The 23185-nt window shown below is 34.2% G+C and overlaps 2 protein-coding genes across 9 annotated transcripts; both read right to left on the bottom strand.

The window, feature by feature from the left end:
* Nucleotides 1-4937: 4937 nt before the first annotated feature.
* Nucleotides 4938-6049, bottom strand: LOC105168754 (LOB domain-containing protein 27). Its single transcript, XM_011088896.3, has 2 exons — nucleotides 5191-6049; nucleotides 4938-5040 (listed from the first exon to the last, which is right to left on the bottom strand). The coding sequence occupies exons 1-2, from the start codon at nucleotides 5967-5969 to the stop codon at nucleotides 4938-4940; spliced, it is 882 nt and encodes a 293-aa protein (XP_011087198.1). The 5' UTR covers nucleotides 5970-6049.
* Nucleotides 6050-8711: 2662 nt separating this feature from the next.
* Nucleotides 8712-20854, bottom strand: LOC105168755 (uncharacterized). Of its 8 annotated transcripts, none has more exons than XM_088883327.1 (16): nucleotides 17759-20854; nucleotides 17546-17674; nucleotides 17258-17449; nucleotides 17108-17151; nucleotides 16698-17010; nucleotides 16444-16528; nucleotides 16168-16353; nucleotides 13578-13664; nucleotides 12763-12810; nucleotides 12509-12591; nucleotides 12155-12370; nucleotides 11746-12021; nucleotides 11468-11615; nucleotides 11192-11325; nucleotides 9575-9661; nucleotides 8712-9494 (listed from the first exon to the last, which is right to left on the bottom strand). In XM_088883327.1, exons 1-16 carry the CDS (start codon nucleotides 20453-20455, stop codon nucleotides 9408-9410), a joined length of 4812 nt encoding a protein of 1603 aa, XP_088739453.1. In that variant the 5' UTR covers nucleotides 20456-20854; the 3' UTR covers nucleotides 8712-9407. The 8 variants fall into 8 exon arrangements, with proteins under 8 accessions (XP_088739453.1, XP_088739452.1, XP_011087200.1 ...); XM_088883326.1 differs by having other exon boundaries at nucleotides 13578-13673; XM_011088898.3 differs by lacking the exon at nucleotides 12763-12810 and having other exon boundaries at nucleotides 12509-12702; nucleotides 13578-13673; nucleotides 17759-20516; nucleotides 20605-20853.
* Between the last annotated feature and the right edge of the window lie 2331 nt (nucleotides 20855-23185).

Below are 23185 nucleotides of genomic sequence, written 5' to 3' on the forward strand. Positions count from 1 at the left end.
AATTTGCTTTCATCTAATAAATAAATCCTCCATTAGTCATAATTCACCGAATTTACTGGTGTTAATAAAAAAATTAAAAAAATCTATATTTACCCTCAATATAACTCTATTGCTGACCATTTAATTCATACTAGTCTACACTTTATTCAAAATTAACAAAGTTCATTAATATCAAATTTCTCAAAAATGTCATCGGCTTCTTTTTTAAATAAAAGGGAAAAATAAATTGGTCACTTCATTTGGTCCTCGATTCATTTGGTCCATTAAATGTTATCATTATCAGTTTTTTATCATTAATTTACAAAAATAAGTAAATTTGGTCCATTAATTTAGGGTTTTTGCACAATTTTTCGGGAGCTTTCACCGGAATTTGCCACATGTCCTCCGAATTTCCACTTAAGCAACAAAACTGATGACATGATATGAACTTGAGTGATTGAAAAATTTTGTTGCCTATGGGTTTTGAACCCTAGTCAACTAAAATAGTATTTAAATCTTTCATCACTTGTGCTACAACTAATTTGCATTTACTTATAAACTTAATTATGTAATATAATCTATATATTTAGAAATATTTCAATATAAAATTATAAATTAAATTGATAATATATTATAATACATTAAATATTGTTAAACAACTAATATATTATGTTAATGTAAATGATTATATCAAATATACAAATATTAGCATTAAAAGTAATACATTATTTTCTAAAATATATTGGTATATTTTTTCTGCTAACAAATCTATTAATTTCATAAAGTTTATAAATATTTCAAAACATAAAAATATAATAATAAATTTATAAAATAAATAAATTTTATCCTTAAATGATATTACCTTTTATATTCAATATAATATTTACATATTAGAAAATTTGGAATAAATGTACCTTCTCATATGCATTAGCGTGTGTGAATGTATAAGGGTAATTTGGTCAGAAAATATTTATTTGACCTGTAATAAGTCGGTAGTAAATTAATCAAAATAATTACAGATTTTTATTCAATTATTTTGTTAATATCAATAAATTTTATGAATTTTGTCTAACAGATAAATTTATTTGTTAGGCAGGAAAAAAATATTAGGGTTACTACATGTAATTTTTTTCTAACTACAAAAAATTTATGTATAATTTCCCATTATGAAAAGTTATTGTTGGGACCAGGCTTGGTCAAACCAAATTAATCATAGAGCAAGTGTATAATATTTGCTATGTGATTGATCACTTTTTATGAATTGTACACTATTCACACGACAAGTGCATTGTACTTACGTAATGATTAATCCAAATTTAATCAAATTAAATCCAAATGAGAATTTTCATTACACCAAATATCATAAAAGAGCCGTGAAAATTATTTATAATAGAAGATATTATGTGCTCAAAGTGGATGGGTGTCTCTTTGCTGGCATGGCTACGATCTCTGTAGGAGATAACATTAAGAAAAATATTCAATGAATAAAAATTAACATTATTATCAGTAATTGCATTACCGTACCCATCATCATGTGATAGAGCTCGGAAAAATTCAAACACCCACTGAAAATAGTACATGTTCGAATAAATAAACCGACAAAATAAACGTGCTAATTGATAGTGTTAATTCTTATAAATAAATTTTAGTTTTTCTTTATATATTTAATCACTACTTATTTTTAATAAATAATTATTACGTTGTGATTTCTAACTTCGCAATTGTCGTGACTCTTTATTTGTACAGATTTTATTTTTATTTCTTGAGTTTGAGAAAAATGAAATTTTGATCAGGGTTGGTATCTTTTATTTTGCATGAATTGATTTTGTAATTTAATTCTGTAATTTTATTATTTTATATATTTGAAATGAATAATTTAATCGAAAAATTAAATGTCACTTTCACATGACAAGTTGGCATTTGGGAGTGATTTTAACTCTGGTCATTATTAAGAGTGGAGGCAAATTTCAAGAACCATAATAAATACAAAGTATTCATCAATGCGGACTACAAAACTTCAAAAACATAACTTTCCATCGAGAAATGTCTGTCTTTAATTGAGCCAACAAATGTTGGCACGTGTTCTGTATGTTCATATATATATATTAATTGGTTGTGCTAGTACAATTATTTTGGACTCGACATAATTGATTTTTCTTTTAACACGATAATGAGATTCAAACCTATAAAATTATGACATCTCAATTTGAAACATGGTCCTAGTAACTTATTGTTAATTAAAAACTCATATTCATCCTAAAAAATTGATTACTAAACAAAAAAGATATCGTTTGATGTCTAATGAGAAATTGTGATATTCTCCCTCACCAAATCCACGCATGCCCTAATATAGTGTCGGCTACCCCTACAGCGGACACCGACACACGAATTTTCCCATCTAAGTATCGATAGAGCCTTAATAACTTTAATATCACTTGTCAAAAACTCCATCCATCTCTAAAAAATATCAATTATTATATCGTCTTTAAAACACCTAATTCGGAATTCCTACCCGAATGTAAAATGAAAACCTTGTAACACTTAATTTGAGAATGGATGGGTTTAAAGCTGAGAAAGATGTACAAGTTTGTTATGATGCATGCAGCAGGATCTCACTCAATTTGGCGCTATTACATCACATATCTGAAACCCTAATTAAGCCCTTGATGAGCTTGATTTGATGTCAACCACTACATATACAGTAGTAGTTGAGATTATAAATTACACATTATGTTTTGTTTGTTGCAACTACCTGTTAGATTGCAATTAAATATTTCCAGCTCAAATCTAAAAAGGACACAAATTAAACTGAAATGTTAGGTTGCACACACCAAAATCAGGGAAAAATTATCAAAATACTTAAAGAAATGAGGAAATGGTCATTTCCTCATTTATAGAACCAATCACCGGTTATATAAGCAGAAAAAAGAGCCAATTTTTCCTTTCAAATTAAATGAGGACGCCATTAACTTGGATGGCCACATTAATGATTAGACCACTTTTGTGTAAAACATGTTTATAGACCAAAATCATGATACTATTAAACAAAAATAGAAGATAAGTGGAAAAAAACAAAGGTGATACTTTTTTAATATTCTTTACTAACTATATATATTTAGCGACAAGAATATTTATTTTGTCTCAATATTAAGTTTCACGATTGTGATGATTATTATTATTATTTTGTAAAAATTCCTATTATCAAGAATAGTGATTAAAAAATGCATACAAAGTTGTTACTAAATAGGGATAATTACATTTTTCTCTTCTGAAATTTGGTTTAATTACACATAGATCATTATAATTTGAAAAATTACATCTAACACCCCTAAAATTTGCTTTCATTTAACAAATAAGTCCCTCCGTCAATCAAAATTCACCAAATTTATTGATATTAATAAAACAACTGAATGAAAATTGATGTTTACCCTCAATTGACTTGTTACTAACTTATTGTAGGTATTTATTTTCTTTCGGCTAAACTACTTTTATAACAATGAAGGTATACCTCTCTCATGCATTAACGTGTGGAGACGTAGGAGGGTAAATTGATCATAAAGTATTTATTTGCCCTGCAATAAATCAATAATAAATCAATTGAGGTAAGTATAGATTTTTTTTTCAAATTTTCTATTAATATAAATAAATTCCATGAATTTCGACTAACAGAATGATTTTATTTGTTAGACAGAAGCAAACATCAAGGGTGCTAAATATAATTTTCCAAATCAGATGGGGCCTACGTGTAATTACACCAGATCTCAGGTGTGAGGAGTATAATTATCCCTACTAAATACAATTAGTAGTACATGTATAGTTACAACCCAGTAATAACAAATACTAGTTGTTACTATGGTTTGTGAGTGTACCTAATAAATTGGAAAAATTATAGTTTTAGTTCTATAACTTAAAGGGGTAGTATTTTAGTCCCGTACAAATTAATTTTTGTAATTTAGTCCTATAACTTTATAACTTTGATAATTTTAGTCCTTTTTCGGCCAATTTGACCGAAAATTGCAACTTATTTGCAATCTTAATCCTGTAAATAAATTCATATAGGGCCAAAATGCCAACTCTCCCAAGTTACAGGATTAAAAATACCAATACTCCCTAACTTACAGGACTAAAATTTCAATTTAATTGGGTTATTAGTAAGTCACATGCAATTTTAAAGATTAAAATTGTCAAATTTTTAAAGTTATAGGACTAAATTATAAAAATCAATTTGTGCAGGACCAAAATTGCCACCCATCATAAGTTACATGACTGAAATTGCATTTTTTTCCTAATAAATTTGTTATAGCTAAAAGCCATGACAAAAACATTTATTGTGGCTCATAACTATGGCAAAAATAGTTTTCATAATGAATAATCTAATTTTTTGCTTCAATTTTTATTTAATCATGATTAATAATAATTATTTACTACGATTTTAATCGATATAGGAGTTGTTATTACATCTTCAAAGTGGATTTTCCATTCAATAATTCGTTAACGAATTCATACTATTGTTATTAGTAAACTTAAAAATTGAATTTTCTATTTCAAATTCCACTGCATTTATACACGCCATTTTTACAAATATTAAATAACGTAGATATATATGCTAAATGGAATAGAAAATGTAGTAGGATTTGAAATAGAGAAAATCCAATCCGAACTTTACCATTTACGTTATCTTTTCAAGAATCGTCTTAACGATTAATCTGGGTTATGTGTGAGAATTGGATGGCAATACCATTTATTTTGCAAGCTCAGGTACATTGTAGTTCTTATTCTTGCATTTTCTAATAATTCATGAATGTCTGCTAAAGTACAGTTAAACCCTCATCTGTTTGATTACTTCTAGCTACAACCTAGTTTGTACGTACGAGGGCAAAAAATAAAAAGATCAATAATTGGACTATAATGTGTACATATAGAGCCCCCCACTGTCCTGGTACATGACATCCTTTGTGTTAGTTGACACTAGTAAGGCTAAAACATGCTGCAGCACTCTTCAGTTCATTCTCATCCATTTGCTCCACAAGCTGTCTGGAATCTTTCATTGATGACTCCAAGCTGTGTGTGTTCATCATCAAAACCTCAAATTCAGTAAACCAACATACGACTATATATACCATGATATTTAAATTTACAAGTACGTATGAGGCCTGAATTATGCGTATAACAAACCAACGGATGATTACAATGTTCAAAGTGTAATGATACCTGGATTCGTAGGCTTCCTTTGGTCCGATATACGATTGTGTGTCATCGATATGATCAAAAAACGGGTGCATCTCGTTATAATCTTGTGTTGTTTCTTGTTGGACATGAGGGAGAGGTTGTGGTATAACCAGCTGCTGCGAATGCATGACCAATGAGTTGGTATTGTTGTCGTTACTGTTACTGTCGTACGGTTGTTGACACAAAGAATTGACAACATTGTTTTCCTTGAAATCCAAATAACTATAGTGATCAGCATTGGGGCTGTTGGAATAGGAGAGTTGTGGGGCGATTGGCAGTGTCGGAACAACACCGTTGTATTGTGGAGGGTTATCCTCGTGGACGAGGGAAAGGGCGGTGTTTCTGGGAGGCGCCATGCCTAATTGTAATTCGGACAGATAATCATTGGTAGGGGACATCTCTTGTTGCTGTTGCTGCTGTCGGTAATAAGCGAGTTGTTGGAGAACGGCCTGAAGTTCCTCCTCAACCATCTGAATTTGGTAACTGAGTTGTTGTATCTCGACCAGACATCCATAGACGGGATACTTGTCGCGCATGGCAGCGTGGAATTTGATGGACTTCATGGCCATGGCCTTCTGATCAGGGTCGAGCTCCTTGAGTAGATTCTGGATATTCTTAACACCGAACAGACGGTGCACGTTTTGAAACATTTTAGGTTGATCAGCCGGGAAGAAGGGGGCAAGAAGGCATTCGGGAGTGCACCTCCTCCGTTGGTACTTGCAAGCGGCGCAGGCCTGGCCGGTGCCACTCTTAAGGGTCATCCTGAAATCATCCGACAATGATGACGACGATGATGATGAATATTTGATTCAAGACTGATGGATCACAAATGAAATTTTAGTTTTATTTGTGTAATAATTTTGTTGAAAAGATTATGGCTCAAAGGGAGTGTATAATTAGCAGAAATTCTTGGTGTAAGAAAGACGAAAGCCAAATGGCAAAATTGATCTGACTGAGGTGAGAGTGGTAAGACTAAGTAAAAATGAAGAGGTCCTAAAATGTTGGGGATGTTTCTTTGAAATGTAAGACCATTGGGGACAAGTGTTGTTACTTGAACAAAGTCTCTTGTTATGCTGAGAAAAAGGGGGGGGAGGGGTCCTATTTCTCAGGGGCATCATTGGTCTTGACTCAACTAAATCTCACTTAGCCTGCCTTAATATGTATAGCATGCATGTAGTACTTGGTGGTTTTATTACAAGTTTGAATTTCCAAGGTTTGTTTATCATTCATTGTTTTGACATTCTTGGATATGTACTAATAAATGTATACATGTGCTGCATGTAACCCAACATTTGGAGCATAACTGTAAAAATGTAATACACATTTTCTTTCATTTCTCAACTCCCAAGACTTTTTCCTTTTAAACAAAATTACAAAGGGTTTGTACCAAACTTTACTTTGAAATTGTGGAATTACACTTTACTCTAAAAAAATTCAAGAAATTACACTTACACGTCCTTTGACAATGCTCTATTTACAATCACACTTCCATTGTCAAGATTTTGAATGAAAACGGTTTGTATTTAGCAATTTAAGTGCATTTTCAATTTTGCTCCTCATCATCGAAAGGTCTTTATATTTTATTGACCAAATTACTCTGATAATGTTTAGAACTTATAAAACTAGATGTAATGTCCTATATTTTATGGGGATAAATATGATAAAATACTTATACGGAAGTTCTTTTTTATCTTTTACGCTTTTTGTATATGTCGAGTGATGTTAATGGGAAAAATTACACTTTTCATTCCTCAAGTTTGTTACAAAAACAGAATTGTTCTTTTATTTTTCATGATTTGGGCGGAACGCAATTTTAGTTATGTAATTTGGATTGGCATTTTTTATTCTACACGAATTAATTAGTCTCTTAATCATAGTAACATAGACTTAAACAAAAAATTATGTCATTAACAACACATAATAAAGTTTATGGTTAGGTCATTATATGTAGGGAATGATTTGAGTCGAACCGAATACGTCATTGTTCAAGTTTGTTTGAATTATTATCGAGCTTGAAAATTTTTATTTAAATTTGATTTGATTATTAATCAATCCAGCTCACACAAGCTTTAATTAGATCAAATATGAATCAAGCTCGAGTAATGTAATATTCTGAAGTATATTTTATTGTTTTTGCACTAATTGAATAAGCTCAAACCAAGCTTGAAATCTTACGAGATAAAAAAAAATTGTTCAAATTTGGTTTAATGAATTTAACAAATTGAATACAAACAAACTTTTATCGAGTATTGAGTAATTTGATTTATTTTTCAATTGTAATTATATGTAACGCCTTATTTAGTGACAAAGTTTGCAAGCATGCTCTTAAAATAAATTACATCAACACCCCATTTAAATATATATATATATATAAAGAATATGAAATATTTATATAATTAGAGCTAATCTCTGTAAGAATTGATCTAAGTTACCCTACCATTAATTTAGAAAGACGAGGTTGAGACTTTAGACAGAAAATTATAATGTTATTGTTTTACGTTTAGCATTTATTATAAGGGGTGTTTTCATAGTAAATTAAAATTGTGCAAGGGAGTTCTTTTTTTCCTCAGATCAATAATTTGTTAAGGGGTTGATTATAAGATAATATTATTTGTATTATACAGTCATTGAATTAAATATATTTTTGAACTTATTACTTAGGTTATTTGATGTTTTTGTTCTTTAACTTTCTAAAGTAGCATTTTATCTTGTATCTTTTTAATTTCCACGACTGATCCTTTTGTTCATCGGAATTCATCTCCACCTGCGAGAAGAGTGAACTTCGAAAAAAAAAAATGAAATCACAAAAATTTTAAAAATGTAAAACCAAAATAATATTGTAGAAATGCAAACAGAAATTGGAATAATTTTAAAATGTCACATAAGAAGCATGCATTTTTCGGCAAGAAATGTGAACTTTGAAAAAAAAGAACTACAATCACAAAAATTAAAAAAATATAGGACCAAAATAATACCCTTAAAAATAAAAAACACCAAACGGCTTAAATTACAGAATCAAAAATGCATTTAATCCTACACTTGCTCGACATTAAATTTAACTTCTTATTTTATTTTCTCCTGTCGTGTATATATATATATAATTTCAGGTTAAGAACTATGAAAAGTTTTAGTTTTATGAGATGAAGGTATATAAAGAGGCTGAGAAATTCTACTTTATTTCCCATACAAATTATCAATTGAAGGCTGGCAGAGGATGTAGGGGTATGAATAAACCCCTGCAATCCGATCCATCTGTTCTAATTACATCAAACCGTTCATAGCTCATCCATTTCAAATTATCAATAAATAATGACAGTGAAATGTTAAAACTCACTACTTCTTGGCTGGATGCTGATTTCAATAATTACAATCCGCTTCAGTCACAACTCAGTTCGCTGCATCTATTATATATATATTAACAGTCAGACACATTCAATGAGAGTGCAAAATCATGGAGAGAGGGAGGGAGGGATGGGAAGAGAGAGAGACACACGGACAAAGCATTATCTAGAAAGTATGCATAATGTGTATGATCTGTTTCGGCCAAATATTATTGCTGTAACGATGGTGTACAGGAGTTTTCAACAGTGACATGCGAAAAAGTTTTTCCCGATGAAATACTGATACGGGGGTATTTCTATATGCTGCAGTAACAGCTCCCGACAGGTCGACATCTGATCTATACATGACTTCTTTGTATTGGAAGAGAATCAGAGATGTGAACCTAAGTACAAGAAATGTCTGTTTACAATTGCAGTATCCATTATCCGGTCATGGCAGCCATTAGAGTTTGATGACGAGCTCAAGTACAATCCACTAAATGAGAAGTTCTTATTATCTCTTTCGGCCCCAAGCAGATAGAAGGATATCAGAGTCAGAAGGGAACACCTGGAATAGTTGTCTCTATCAGCAACTTCGCATCATGAGCACCAAAACCCCCGTTCACAATTTTGCGATCATTTGTTGAGACTTCCTGGTTGCTTAGCATAACCTGTCCCCTTTATCCCCACTATATAGCAAAATCGTTTATAGTACAATTCTGGCGTCGTATCAGCATTATAATTCCCAAGTCCAGCTTTCAAAAGTTAGCTCAAAGACCCACACAAGCAGAGATTTCGAAGCATCAATAGATCCAACACTGGACATGGCCAAATTAGCATCTTCAGAGTATCAAGTTGCAGACTGAAATTCCATAGGTACTAGTTTACAGCTTCAAAGAAAAGGACTTGGGGTTGTAGATGTCCTCTTTCACACATCGTAAGGACATCATTCCAGCCACCAATTACCTGTGAATGAGCGATAGATGAAATTTATACTAACAAATAGAGATTAAACAATATCAACGCAAGTGTTTAGGAAATTGTACCTTCACAGTCTTGTCATCATACATTATCCACTGTTCATGATCACGACTGTAGGCAAAACAGTGATAATGCTGCCCATAATAGCAAACCTAACAAAGACAAGGGTTGAAAATTTTGAGAAAATGTTTAGGCATTCATGAACCTAAATTTTCAGTGATCTATATCCCCACTGAAAGTAAAGACTGACAAACTTGTTTAATATTATCACGCTTTGTTTTGGAGTAGACATTACGTTTCTATTAGCAAGGTGAACACCAACTAGCTCAAATGTGTAGGAAATCGTTGTTATACATGCTAAATTTCAAAGCTGAGCGCATGAAATCATAATCATGCCCACTGGCTATTACAGCTTGACTTTTGATTAAAAGGGCGTTTGGGCGAGCTCATAAGCTCTTTAAACATGATGTTTGAGAACTTATAAAATGTTACAAAGTGCTTGTTAATTTTTTTAGGAAAATATCCTATAACCTCTAAAAATAAGATGTGCTTATGAGCTCTTTAAAAGAAAGTAAGGAATTGCTATAAAATTCTTTCAAATTAATTATAAATTTTGTCATAACTAAAATCTTATAAGCTCCATAATCTTATTTTATTCAAATCATTCATGATTTATAAGATGTATGAGCTTATAAGATCTTTTAAATAAGCCAAACATCTAAATAGATGAAGGTATTTGGGTAAAAGAATGGGATCAAAATATCAACAGATGCATGTACAGAGGCTTGTATATGGAGTAACTTGAAGGAATGGAAATACGAATTACAAGCAAGTAAACAAGAAACATCTCTTCGTCATTTTCTCTGAAGACAAAGAGTGCCTGACCAGAAAAATATCATTACCCAATTATTGCAGTTGAATGATGAAAAATGACCATAAAAATAAAGGCATAATAAGACTACTAGAAAGAATATCATTCTAATTAGCTAGTAACTGCAAATTAGCTGACTGCAAACCCAGACAGGATGGTCAAAGGTTTGGCTTTGCAGAAGGAAAGAAATGTGCGAATGTATTTAAGGGCGCTCCTCTAAAAAAAATCAATTTCGTCCAATTTTTGTAATAAAAACTAGCTGCAATCACATGATCAACTTTATTACGAAGGGAGTTCAAAAGCAAGGCATAGATCCGTGACCGGGTACCAAGCTTATCAGTTTACCTTTGTAGTGGAAAAAGCTTTAGCTACTAGAAACTAGCAATATTTCAAATATTTGAATAAAAGAGGCATGTTGGGAAGACCAAGAATATTATTTGTGAAATGTCCAAAAGTCAGCCGTACCATGAAGCAGCCATTTTACCAAAGCAAGTTTTTTGACATACAAGGAAATGCGCCTCTGGATTTTACTTGCAACCAGGATAATTTACAATAACCGACAAATCAAGTCATAAAACAGATTCATGTATTGTGGTGTCCGATTTCAGATTTTCATAATTCAGGTTTTTGTATCTTTTCAATTGCCCAACAAAACAATGTAAAGAATGTCCGAGTCCCTTTAAAATGAACTCTAGGAGGGTTGTAAGATTCACGATGAACAAAGTATCGCCCTCTACTTTCTCAACCAGTTTAAAAAATTAATAGTAAACAAACAAAATTTTCATATTTTAAGTGATTTGGAGAAACATACCACTGAAACCAAGCAACGTTTGTTTTGTGGATCAAGACCACGATAAAGGACACTGATATCTATCTCAGTAGATAAGGCTGCTAATGTTGCCGTTATATCATCAACACTCTCGCAAGAATTCTGCCAACCCAGGACTACAAAATAACAGAATAAGAAATGCCGTAGTTACTATAAACAGAGGAGCCAACCATTTGGTACAAGCAGAAGACAATAAACTGAAAAACAGAATATATAGAGAAAAGAGTAACTGTATCACATAAGAAAAGTTTAAGTCACCTGTTGTGAAGACATGTGGTGGACTGGAGAGAATGTGATGGATATAGTTAAGCTTTCCGCAACCGCCAGCATCTGGATCACAAGCTAACTGGTGATTCATCTCAACCAGGTTCAAAAGCTCATCAAAGGAGTTCTCTGGGCACATAACCTAGAAGGTAAAGTAAATAACTTATTGATGGCAATCATGAATTAACAATTCTGTCAAAAAACATTCTTCTTGAAAACCAATCTGACACAACTACACATAATTATAGATGCTTTGATCAAGAGAGACGTGCCTTCATTGTTCTCACAGCACTAGCATTGATATTATGAAAGAAAGATGTGTATTTCAGATATCTGGACTCCAAGCCACAGTTGTAGCAGTTCATCCTCTCAAAGATATCCATCCCAAAGATTGAATGTGCAATACAAGAACTATTGGTGCAGTCCCAGGAGCCTGTGCAACTGCTATCTACTGATTCGGTATCAGAAACATGAGATGCAGGAGTAAATGATTGATGAAGACAATCAAATATTACACCCAGCACTTCAGAAGCATCATTCATCTGACCCTGCATGGTTATCACATTTTAGTCACAGGCTGAAATACTTTCTGATTTCATATTGGAGGAAGAATTACTTAATACATAGTGAACTAAAATCACAAACAAAAGAAACAGCCACAATTATAGTAGTGAAATTTACCTCCTGGAAGAAACTACTATCAGGATACAAGTTGCTTAGAGCAACTCTCAAGGAAGTAGGGGCGACAGCTTCTCTTCTGTTATCTTTAGGTCCCATGCTCAGAGCAATGAAGATATCATACAATGCACATATAACACAAGGATCACCAACATGGACATGTTCTGATGATGACCTCCGCAAAAATTCATCCCGGAACCGTCTTAAGTGCCACAAGGACTAAATTTAAAAGAAGAAAGAAAAAGAAAAAAAACAAATACCTCAGGGCTCAAACACAATGATTTTCGAAGACAAAAAGGAGGTGGGTGGGTGTAATATTTAGTGAAACATAAAGAATAATATAATTTAATTACAAACCTGTATTATGACATTGAGAAAGCAATTATATTCACCAACTTCATTTTTTAGCCCTGTTCCATATGCATCCATTCCGTTAACATCTGTCACACATTCATTGCGCGAACCACATGAGTCAGTGGTTTCGGGAAGCTCCTTGTGTGGCAATGCTGAACTTGATGTCAAAGGTAAATTTCTATGTGCATGGAATGTATCTGGCAAAAGTATCAAATTAAAGTAATTGCTAAGTAAGCTGTGTCGATAAGTTAATTCACCTATTTGCTCTTGAAAATAGAAACTTGGTTTTTGTAGGGTAGAAAATCCTGCAGATGGAAAGGATAACATAAAGAAAATTCTAATGCCACTTTGCCCAACCTTCAAGATCCAATTTAGTGGACTCCATTCAAAGAGAACATGGTCAAGTAAGCTTTGTCAAAGAATGAATGGAACCACATAAAGGAAGGTAATACAGAAAGCTGAATCAAAATATTGTTAAACTATATGATCTGCCAAGATACTCATCTCAAGCTCTCATAGCAGATACTACCCTCCCAAAGCCAGTATTTATCGAGTTAGCTCTTATAACGAGTCCTTATGCATGATGCGTGAAGATACCCATGTCAGGACTTTGAAGGTAGTATTACCATCCCAGAGACATGTATCCTCCCGAATCCAACCATGTTAGCTCTGGAACGGATGTCAGAAGTTTATAGTACACTCAAAACAATCAGCAGTTACACTCATAAATATATATATATATAATACGTGAGCGGAAGAAAGAAATAGAAGTTAAAAAGTAAAGTCAGGATTAGGTTCACTTCTACGTGCACCAGCACAAGCACATGGAGTAATAAATGCGCAAGTAAGTACACTGAAAACAACTCAATGCAGAAAATATTTGTGGTTACTTCAAAAAATAACCATATAGCAGTCAAGGGTACACAGGATGCTAAGCAAAGATTGAATTTTCTTCTCCCAATAAGCTCCCTTGAACTGAAGATAAATATATAATTTGGAAGATGGTGTCACCAAGCAGCTTGAACATGGAACCAAAAACAAAAAGAAGACACGCAGAAAGAAGAGGACATACCAAGACTTTGGCGTACAGCTTTCTTAAGGTCCGCTTGAAACCTTTCTTCATCATCCTCCTCAACCTGAAGCTGTCTAAATGTTTTTCCTGCATTATCTACAAAATGAGGTCATCAAATTTTCAACCATTCAGAACTAATAAAGCTAACCTGTTAAATAGCATAAGCTGAAAGCGAACTTTCTAAAAACATCAAGAGTATCAAGGATGGCCAAGTAACCTTCATGGTAATCAATAATGCTGTTTGCACTGGAGGAATTGCAGGCTAAGAATTTGATTGCGCTTATTTGGATAATTTCAACTTAAAATGGAATTCAAATCTTTTGGCACAATGAGTTATCTTATCAACTGCTGTGGAGTATTTAACTCCAAATTCCTAACTGATCAAAATCCCACAGACCATGGGTAAGAACGCCTGGCTGGTTGATTTCATTGCCATACTTTGTCACTGCTTACCGAAAATACGGGAAGGAATCTAACAGGGGAGCATGATGCCATTGCTATCATATCTACTTCCTAGACAATGGCAAAGTGACGTATTTGATGTGAATTCATTTTTGTTGTCAAGTCCATTCCATCCCATTCAAATCATTTCATGTAGCCAAACTTCGAAATAAGATTTTACCATTTCCAACATCCTTTATCCAAAAACACTAATTAAGGGCAGTAACGGTCTCATATCAGTAATCAAATACAATTTTCATCCCTGAATGGTCCTAAATAAAGAAATCAACCACGAAGCATCTGAGACTTCCCTAGCACTAAGCAAATCCACCCAACGAATTATGGGCGGGCATCAGTCCTGATTCACCAACCATATTTCCTTCCATATATTCTGTATTATTAGAGAAAAAATGATGATCACAGGCATCATAATCATAATTTTAGCATCATGGTTCAAAGATAACCTGAAATCTCGGCAGTAAGTAAGATAACACTCAAGTGCCCAAAACTTATGGTCTTAAAATAATTTCAGCCATTACGGTTTTACTCTCTCCCTATAGAAACTGCAATTTTGAGCAAATCATATTCAAAAATTAAATTCCAAGACAGAAGCTACATGCATTCTATGGAAAAACAATTCAATCACAAAATTGAGACCAGATCATGGGTTAATGTTAACCACTTTTACTCGCTGAAGTCACTGATTTGTTATAAACTCATCAAAATCACGCGTTTTGGTACAGTACCAGAATCCTAACTATCAAGAAAATTGCATCAACCAGAATCCCTAAGAATCCAAAATGAAGTCTAAGAAGAAAAGCCAAGAAAATATAGACCATATTTCTGACAAAGGAATAGATAGAGTTTCATCTATTGCAACCAAGCTACAATCGAAAAGTAGAACCAGAAGTATCCCAGTTGATACCATAGAACTCGACAAACAGCAGTTTGACTCAAAATACAAGCGACCACAATTTATCTTTGCAATTTGGCAGCCATTAAGAGTTCACTTGCCAATAGCTTCCAAAGTCATTTCTCAGACCTTATCTCCCAGTTCAGAGAGCTCCTAAGTTACTGCACTAATCATCGGGTGCAGCAGAAACCAACTTCAACCTATTATCTTCCTAATTAATCTTTTGTATATATTCATCACACCAGCCATTCAAATGAAATCAAGATCCACAGCCCCGCCCCCTTTTCTTTGGTCTCTGTTGTGGATGGGGGCTTGCTCACTGAGTTTTGGATCACTAGAATACCGTAATTCTTTCTCCATGCAAGATAAAAAAAGGTTATCAATACTCACCATCCAACAGAGTCCAACCGATGAACCACACTGCAAGCTCAAAGTCAGGAAGACACAGCACAAATAAGGTTGGTAATTAATTATATACTTAGACATTCAAACTCAGAAGGCCTTCCAACCAAAACAGACAATCGGTACTATTTCCTGAGGCAAAATGTTTTCATTGTTCTTAACTAGAAAGGTTCAACCTCTTCCACTAACCTTTATGAAAATATTCACCTACCCCCTCAAAGCACCGACACTGATAACCCTAAATGTAAAGTCAGAGGAAGAAGGAAGTTACAGCCAAAAAAAATCTTCAGCTACAACTCACAAAATCCAAATATTAAATGATAAGACAAATGAATATTTAGCTAATATTCTGCATATCAAGTCACAATAATGCATAACACATTTATTCAGATAAAGGATCCATGAAAGCTCAGAGGGACAAGTTGTGTAGGGGGAAGTCAAGGAAGACACAAGAACTTAACACCACAGTCAAATCAAACAATTACACACAGAGACCACAACAAAGTAGGGTTTCCATTCTTGAACTTACAATAACTCCCTAGCACCTAAAGTGAACCACTAGAATGTACTCTCAAATGAGGCCAAAATGTTCTTTCAAAGTGAATACACCAAACAAGCAATCAGTTTAGGGATGCTACAGATATGTGATTCAGAAAAAATAAATAAATAAATAAAGACAAAGTCTTCCTTAGTTCAACAACTTGCTAAGTGGATATGTCGGTGCAGAAAGACACAAATATATCTATATATATGCTTCCATAGAGGAATCCACAGCAAGAAACAAATAATTTTAAAAAAATCACAGGACATACTAGTTCTATTAAAGGTGCATACCGCCATCCCCATGGGAATTTTGCACATATCTAGGCTGACCAGCATTACTATCTTCCTTTTCAGATGTCAGAGGTTGATTCTTTCCATTACTCAAGTTGGTTGGACCCTTCTGCCGTCTGCCTCTCCTTCCTGGGCGTCGATCAGAAAATGAACCACCTTCTTGCGGAATACCACCATTCACTAATTCTGCAAAAAGGATCATGTAAATAAGTCGACTTAACTTAAATAATTCAGAAGACTAACTCGATTTTCTGTCATAGCAAAAAAAGTCACTACCACTTCTCAATGTAGCCCCATTTGCAAAGCTCTTTGGCACACTTTCCAAACCGCCAGCAAGTCCATCCTTCTGCATCAAAGATTCCTAGAAAAGTAATTTTTTGAATCTTTTAAATAAACATTATTTCCTCCTTTTCCTGAAACAGAATAAAATTAATTTTGGGGCTGGAAGCAATGCATTCTTCTCACAGTAATTATCAGTTAGAATAGAATCTACACGTGACTTGATATAATGGGATGACAAACAATCGCACCTTCCTATTTATCCATTTTTCATTGTCTTTGGCATCATGGTTGCTCCTCAAGTAAGCATCAGACACTCCAACTGGTTCACCATTCTCCTCGGCATTTTTTAAAATTCTTTTGTGCTGCTCAGCCAGATGCTTCTGTTTTGCCTCATTTTCTATTCGTCTTTGATATTCCAGAGTTTCTTCAAGCTTTCTTTCCTCAGCTTCAAGTTCAATTTTACGTTTGTACTCCTCTTCCTGTAACTGTAAGGCATCATCAGACACAGGATCAGCAATTTCAGCACCTGGACCATCCTCATCATGACCAACTTGAAGCAATCTGAAAATTTTATCAGCATTAAAGAGATGAGTTTTGCATAATTTTGGAGAAATAAGCAAGCACATGAATGTGCTTTAAGAGGGCAAGAGGAACATACATCTCTTCTGCAGTCTGATTGTGCAGCTCATCACAATGAGTAGCCTACAGAAGCAATACCCATATTGAGAACACCTAAATAATTACTCAGCATACTACATTTGTCTTTGAGATAAATAAACACCACTGAATCTGATCATAAATTTCAAACCTTTAGATCCTTGTTTCTCCGGCTCTCCTTGCTCTTTTTCTTATCCTTTGTCCTCTCATGGACATGTCTTGAATTATCAACTCCTGCACTAACACCCTTTTTGGAATCCAGAGCAAGTTCTGCCAAAAATGCCTCCCTTGCCGCATCAGATTTTTCTCTGGCGTCTTTCTCTGCCAGATCCTCTAGGCGTGCCTGCAAAAGAATGAACAAAAAGCCTTGAACTCGTTTTGCAGAAGACACTTGTGAGGCTGAGGGGCCTTTTACCAAAGGTGTTCACAAGATACTCACCCGCAAAAATGATTTGACTAGAGGTATTAAGACTGATCTGAAATCATGGGAAGATGCAGGCTCAAGTTTAACCTCTAACTGTTGCATCCCGACAACTATGCGCATGATTCTTGCATCGATTTTGCTGATCTGAATCACTGAGAAGTGTGAGACAAAGATGGAAAGCAAACACATGATTAAAAAAAAAAGTAACTGTAGACTAAGGTACCAAACCTCAATAGAAACTTGCTCCTTCTGTCTCTGTATTGCAACTTCTATACAAGAGTCAACCTGATGGAGGTATTCTTTTCTTCTCCAATCTTCTTCACCAGATTCTAGGTCGCAAAGATGAGATGTCACGCCACTGTAACTCTCCTCAAAACCAAACTGGTTGACATTTAGTGACTCTGCATCCTTTAGAACATTTGTTATAGCATCCAACTCAAATCTATTGCTGATAATGTTACTATCTTTGTCATTTTCGATGAGCTCTTCTCGCCTTTTTCGAAGAACAGAATCATAACTATGATGAGCAAAATCTTTGGCATGTTCTCTTTTCTTTCCCTCTTCCAAGCAAAGATCCTCCACAGCCTGCAATGCCTCCTCATAACTTAAGTGCTCACATTTTCTCTCACATAAGCCCTGCAGATGGTAAGATTCTTTCTCAAGCAACTGGAGAATTTCCAGACCTTTCTGAGCTTTCTCTTCTCTTACATGTCTCCAGGATGCCAATTGCTCACCACTTGAGGGGCCTGTAAATATCCAGGACAATAATGCATCTGAATCAAGTATAACACCATTCTCATAGTTGACATGAGATGAAGTTGCTGAGATAGAACAATCATTGACAGCATCATCATAAGATAGACGAGGGACCTTGCAGGGAAGAAAATGCTCATCAAGGACCAAAAATGAAGCATCCTGGCTGAATATTATCTTCTCCATAATTTCAACACCTTGAACCCCAGTGTTTGTATCATCTACTGCATTACTTTTATCAGAATATCTACTAAGTCCACAAGAATGAGAAATTTCTTGCAAAAATTTCAGGATCTTCTTAAGCTCTGGAGCACCCAAAAAGCAGATGCATAAAGGTGTTCGCTCCAAGTTGGAGTTGAGAAGTAGAGAACCACAAGCAAGACCCTGCAGCTCCTCCACTGCAAAGTGTATAACCTTGCTAAGGTGACCTGTCGCCAGATACTTGTTTTTGATAAGTGCCTGGAAAATGGCATGGATTCTTTCCAGAATCTTTGTACGTTCAGGGTCATCAGACAAAGGCCAATTTTCATGGAGTAAACTTTCCTTGCTCCTTTGATCTCCGTCACAGTCCATCCACTCAACATCTTCAAACTCCCTGCTATCCTTGGTACAAACTTTGAAATTATCACCAGATCTTTTCTTTCTAGGTGATGAAACCCATTCATACTCGCTACAATAAGTGTCGATAAAGCATTCTTTGGAATCATCTACGCCATTTTTGCGGTGGGCTTCATCAAGGAAGTCAGTTGCATCAGATTTTGACTGTTTCCCAAGCATCCTAATTGCAGCATTTAAATCTAACGGTTTCCATGAACAGTTTAGAAGCATTTCGGCCCATTCATTCTCCACATTCTGGGGCAGAATTGACTGCATTTTGGGCAACAAACTGCCCATATGCTCCTGCACAACATGCTGCATGAACAAACCAGCGTCAGCAAATTTGTCGTTGCAGCGACAGCACAACCAAAATTTCCACGCTTTATTTGTCTCCCCAAAGGACAAAGCCTCATTAAGCACCTCACTTGGTGACCCATCCTTTGATGAACTAAAATGCGCCTGTAGGTCCAAAATCTTAATTCTAAGCAAATCTTTCTTCACATCCAAACTCATTGAGTTCCAATATGACTGGACCCAATCCCTCCTCTCATCTGAAGATGCATTTTTCCTCACGGTCCCACTTTTCCTTCTTTCTCCTGCTTTCTGGCCCGGTATTGGATACGAATCCAGCCCCTTGTTGTTTTTATTACTATCATCGCCATCATTTCCCAATTGAGGAGACTCGGACTTCTGCTGCAAAAGCCGGGCAGCAGCCACCCTCACCTCAATTTCCTTCCTCCGTTCCTCAGGTGTCTTTGCCACCTTCTTAATCTCATTTGGCCTCCTTGCCTGAATCAATCTGAGCTCCATTGGGTCCTCAGGAACCCTCCTGATTGGAATCAACCGAAACTTCTCCTCCCCATTACCAAGATTCTTCATCCAAGTCGAAATGGACGCAATGTTTGACTTCTGAATCAAAGACCGGAGCTCACTTTGAACATGGGCAACTCGCGCCTCAGCTGTGGAAATCTTCTGCTGGTTCTCCTCCTGCAAACTCTCCTTTGCAGGGTCCACAGGATTTTCAATCATCAAAGCCCTCTCACACTCTTGAACGACCTCCTCGTATTCTTTGCCATCGCTTGCTGCCTCGTACAACAAATTCGCATAAAAATGGGAAAACTCAATAGAACTGGGGGACAAACTCACTGCCCTCCTCGCACTCTCAATCGCATTCTTCAAATGCCGCTGTTTGGCATTTGGGTCATCAATAATTGAAGCCACCTTCACACAAACAGTCCCTTGAACACGGTGGATCAAGGCCGAGTGTGGGGAATTCTCATGTTTCGTACCTAAATCCTTCATCAATCTTAGGGCTTTGGTGTGGTTCCCCCGACGCAAAGCCGTCAAGGCACGCTCACATTCAAGCTTTATCGAAGCATAGGACGAAGAAAAGTTCGCATTGCTACTGCTTTCCAAATCCGCAGCATCCGATTTCGCAGTTGTTTTCACACAAGGGTTTGGGGAATGCTCCGGGTTCGCAGCACCACCATCGGCGGCGGCATCCTCGGCCCCCGCCGCAGACTGTGGCTGAGAGGGTTTGGAGCGAGGGGCAACATTTCGCTTCTTATGCCCCATACCAAATTTCCCGATAGCTACTTAACTCACATGCATAAATTTACATTTACGCGCAAAATATCTGTAGATGCATATATGGGCTGCTCAATAAATGTAGAGAGAGAGACAGCAGAGACACAGCACACAAGCCGAGAGAGCAAGCGACTTACTCAGCAATCTGGGAGAAGAACGATCGGCGGAGCTGCGCAGACACACACACACACACACGTATATGTCTGTTAGTATAGAAAGATAGTGTATTCTGAGTGTGGAGGAGTGTGAGAGAGAGAACACACCCAACCACTGGGGTGGGGTGGGGTGGAGGGTGGAAATGTGCAGAATTTTGGACTGTAGTTTTTTCAGAGTGTTTGGGAAGGAAGAAAGAAAGGATTTTTGTGGTAAGAAAGGGAAATGAAGGGATTAAGGTTTGGTAATGACTTGGATTGAGATTTGGGGTTAATATAGTAATTATAAATTAATTGCCTTTTGGTATCTTTCACTCTTTTTTGTCTTTCTTTTCTTTTTTCTTTTTTCTTTTTCATTTTTGGGTAGGTGGAGAAAAGTAAAATATCTTTGTTTTATTACATGTTTGTGATAAAAAGATGAAAAAATATGAGAGAAATTTGAGTTTGCATTGATATAACTGAAAAATAAATTAAACTATTGTATACTCGATTAATAATAGCGTGTTTGAGCTCAAGTCGTAGACCAATCAAACTTGAATAAGTTTTTCGGTCAATGAGCTTTCAAATTCAGGTTTAACTATATTCAGTTAGTGAATAAATAATAAAATATATTTAAAAATATCAAATTACTTGAATTTCAATTCGTGTTCGATTCAAATCAAAACTTGTTTTGAGTTCAATTTAATCAATAACCAGACCAAATTCAAATAATATTTTCTTAAACTCGATAACAATTCAAACAAACACATCGTAATAGACTATTTTTGTTAAAAAGAAAAGGTGAGATCATTTCAGATAGAATTAAAAAAATATATTAGAGGAATATGATTTGAAATGCACCTTTTCCCAAATAAGAAAATTATCATCATTCGACAGAGCGGATCACACTGGATAAAAAAGTTGACAACGGCGCAAAGAAATAAATGCAGATGCCCCTAATTAGCCATATTATGTCAAAAAATAATAATAATAATTCAAGCTACAGATCACGCTGAGTTCAAAAACACGTAGTAACAGTATAAATTCAAACTCAATAAATGTGTCAGAATGACATAAATAATTAGAAAGAAATGCTAATAATTAATTACGTATCCATGTCGAATGTAATAATATTTAATTTTGTCGAAATAAATCATATCGAGTCGAAGCAAACCATATGTCTAACGACATACACTCTAAATTGATTTGTGAAAAACTTTACATAATAAACAAAATTATTGGTGAAGCTTTAGGTATAATTTTTTATCGGAACTTCTATATGGTAAGAAAAATACATTATATCAAAAGGTTGAAATAGCTTAATAGTAAATATACATAACCATAAAATGAAAATTAATCAATTATGAATCAAAAAAGTGTATGTTCTTCTCTTGTGGGTAATTTATTTATTTATTTGTGAAATGTGATGTGTTGGTTTAATTGTTAAAAAATTCATCGGAACTTTCTGAATATTTTTTCTATTGCAGGTTTAATTGTAAGCTTATTTTAAATTTATTATTTTTGGTTTATTACTTGTTTTAGCAAAATCTGAAATAAAGTAACAAATCAAAAGAAATAAATTTTAAAAACATTGAAGGGAAAAAATATGCTATATTATTTTTCGGTGCAGTTGGCTTGAATTTTTTAATATATATTTTTTATTTTTTTGGATACAAGTATATATAACAACCCATATATATATAAGTGTTTAAGGCGCAAAAATATTCAAAAAATTTCAACGAATATTTTTAGTAGTCATAAAAATTACATTAATGCCACATCAATGCGAATCTAATAATTTTACTGACGGCATTAAGTCAATAAGATCTTTTTTATATGTGTTAAGTATTAAAGGTGTTTGCGACATTGATTATACTTGGAACGATGGTAAATAAAATTAACCCTTCTCTTATGATGCATTAATGCAATAATTATCACTATTCTATTTCATATGTGTACAAATTTCAAATTTCATTCTACATTCTGGTATATTATTATTTAGTTGAATAATAGTTTTTTATTGTTTACTATTTTTGTTTCTTTTACAGTAGTTCATTTTCAGAACGTATTTATAAATTAAATTTATTAATATATTAAATAATATAATGAGTTATATATTATAATAAAAAAATTTTATCTCACAATTTGAGAAAAAGTATTATATCATTTCATGAGTTCTTGAATGAACGACAATTGTCAAGCCAATTTTTTAATAATCTCTGTATATATTTTTCATCGAATATTTAATCACTATAAAATATTTTAATAATTTCGTACGTGCGACGCAACATAGCTTCACGAGTGATGTTTGTCTTGTTCCGAGCCTTTTGAACCAATTAGATCGTACCTATTTTATTTTGTGTGTAAAATTTACTACATTAAAATAAACGTAAATGTTATGAATCATTTTTGACGTATTGTGAATGTGTATAAAAAATATAAAAAAATTAATTATAAAAAAAAATTTACGTACTTCAGATAATTTCGTACATCCAATCTAAGTGCTAGTCCAAAGTCGGAAAATATTAAATTCAGATATTCCAAAATAATTTGCGAAAAGTATCTACACCTTAATAATGTATAATAA

Source organism: Sesamum indicum, linkage group LG8, assembly GCF_026168435.1.
Source record: "Sesamum indicum cultivar Baizhima isolate 11 linkage group LG8, ASM2616843v1, whole genome shotgun sequence".
NCBI lineage: Eukaryota > Viridiplantae > Streptophyta > Magnoliopsida > Lamiales > Pedaliaceae > Sesamum > Sesamum indicum.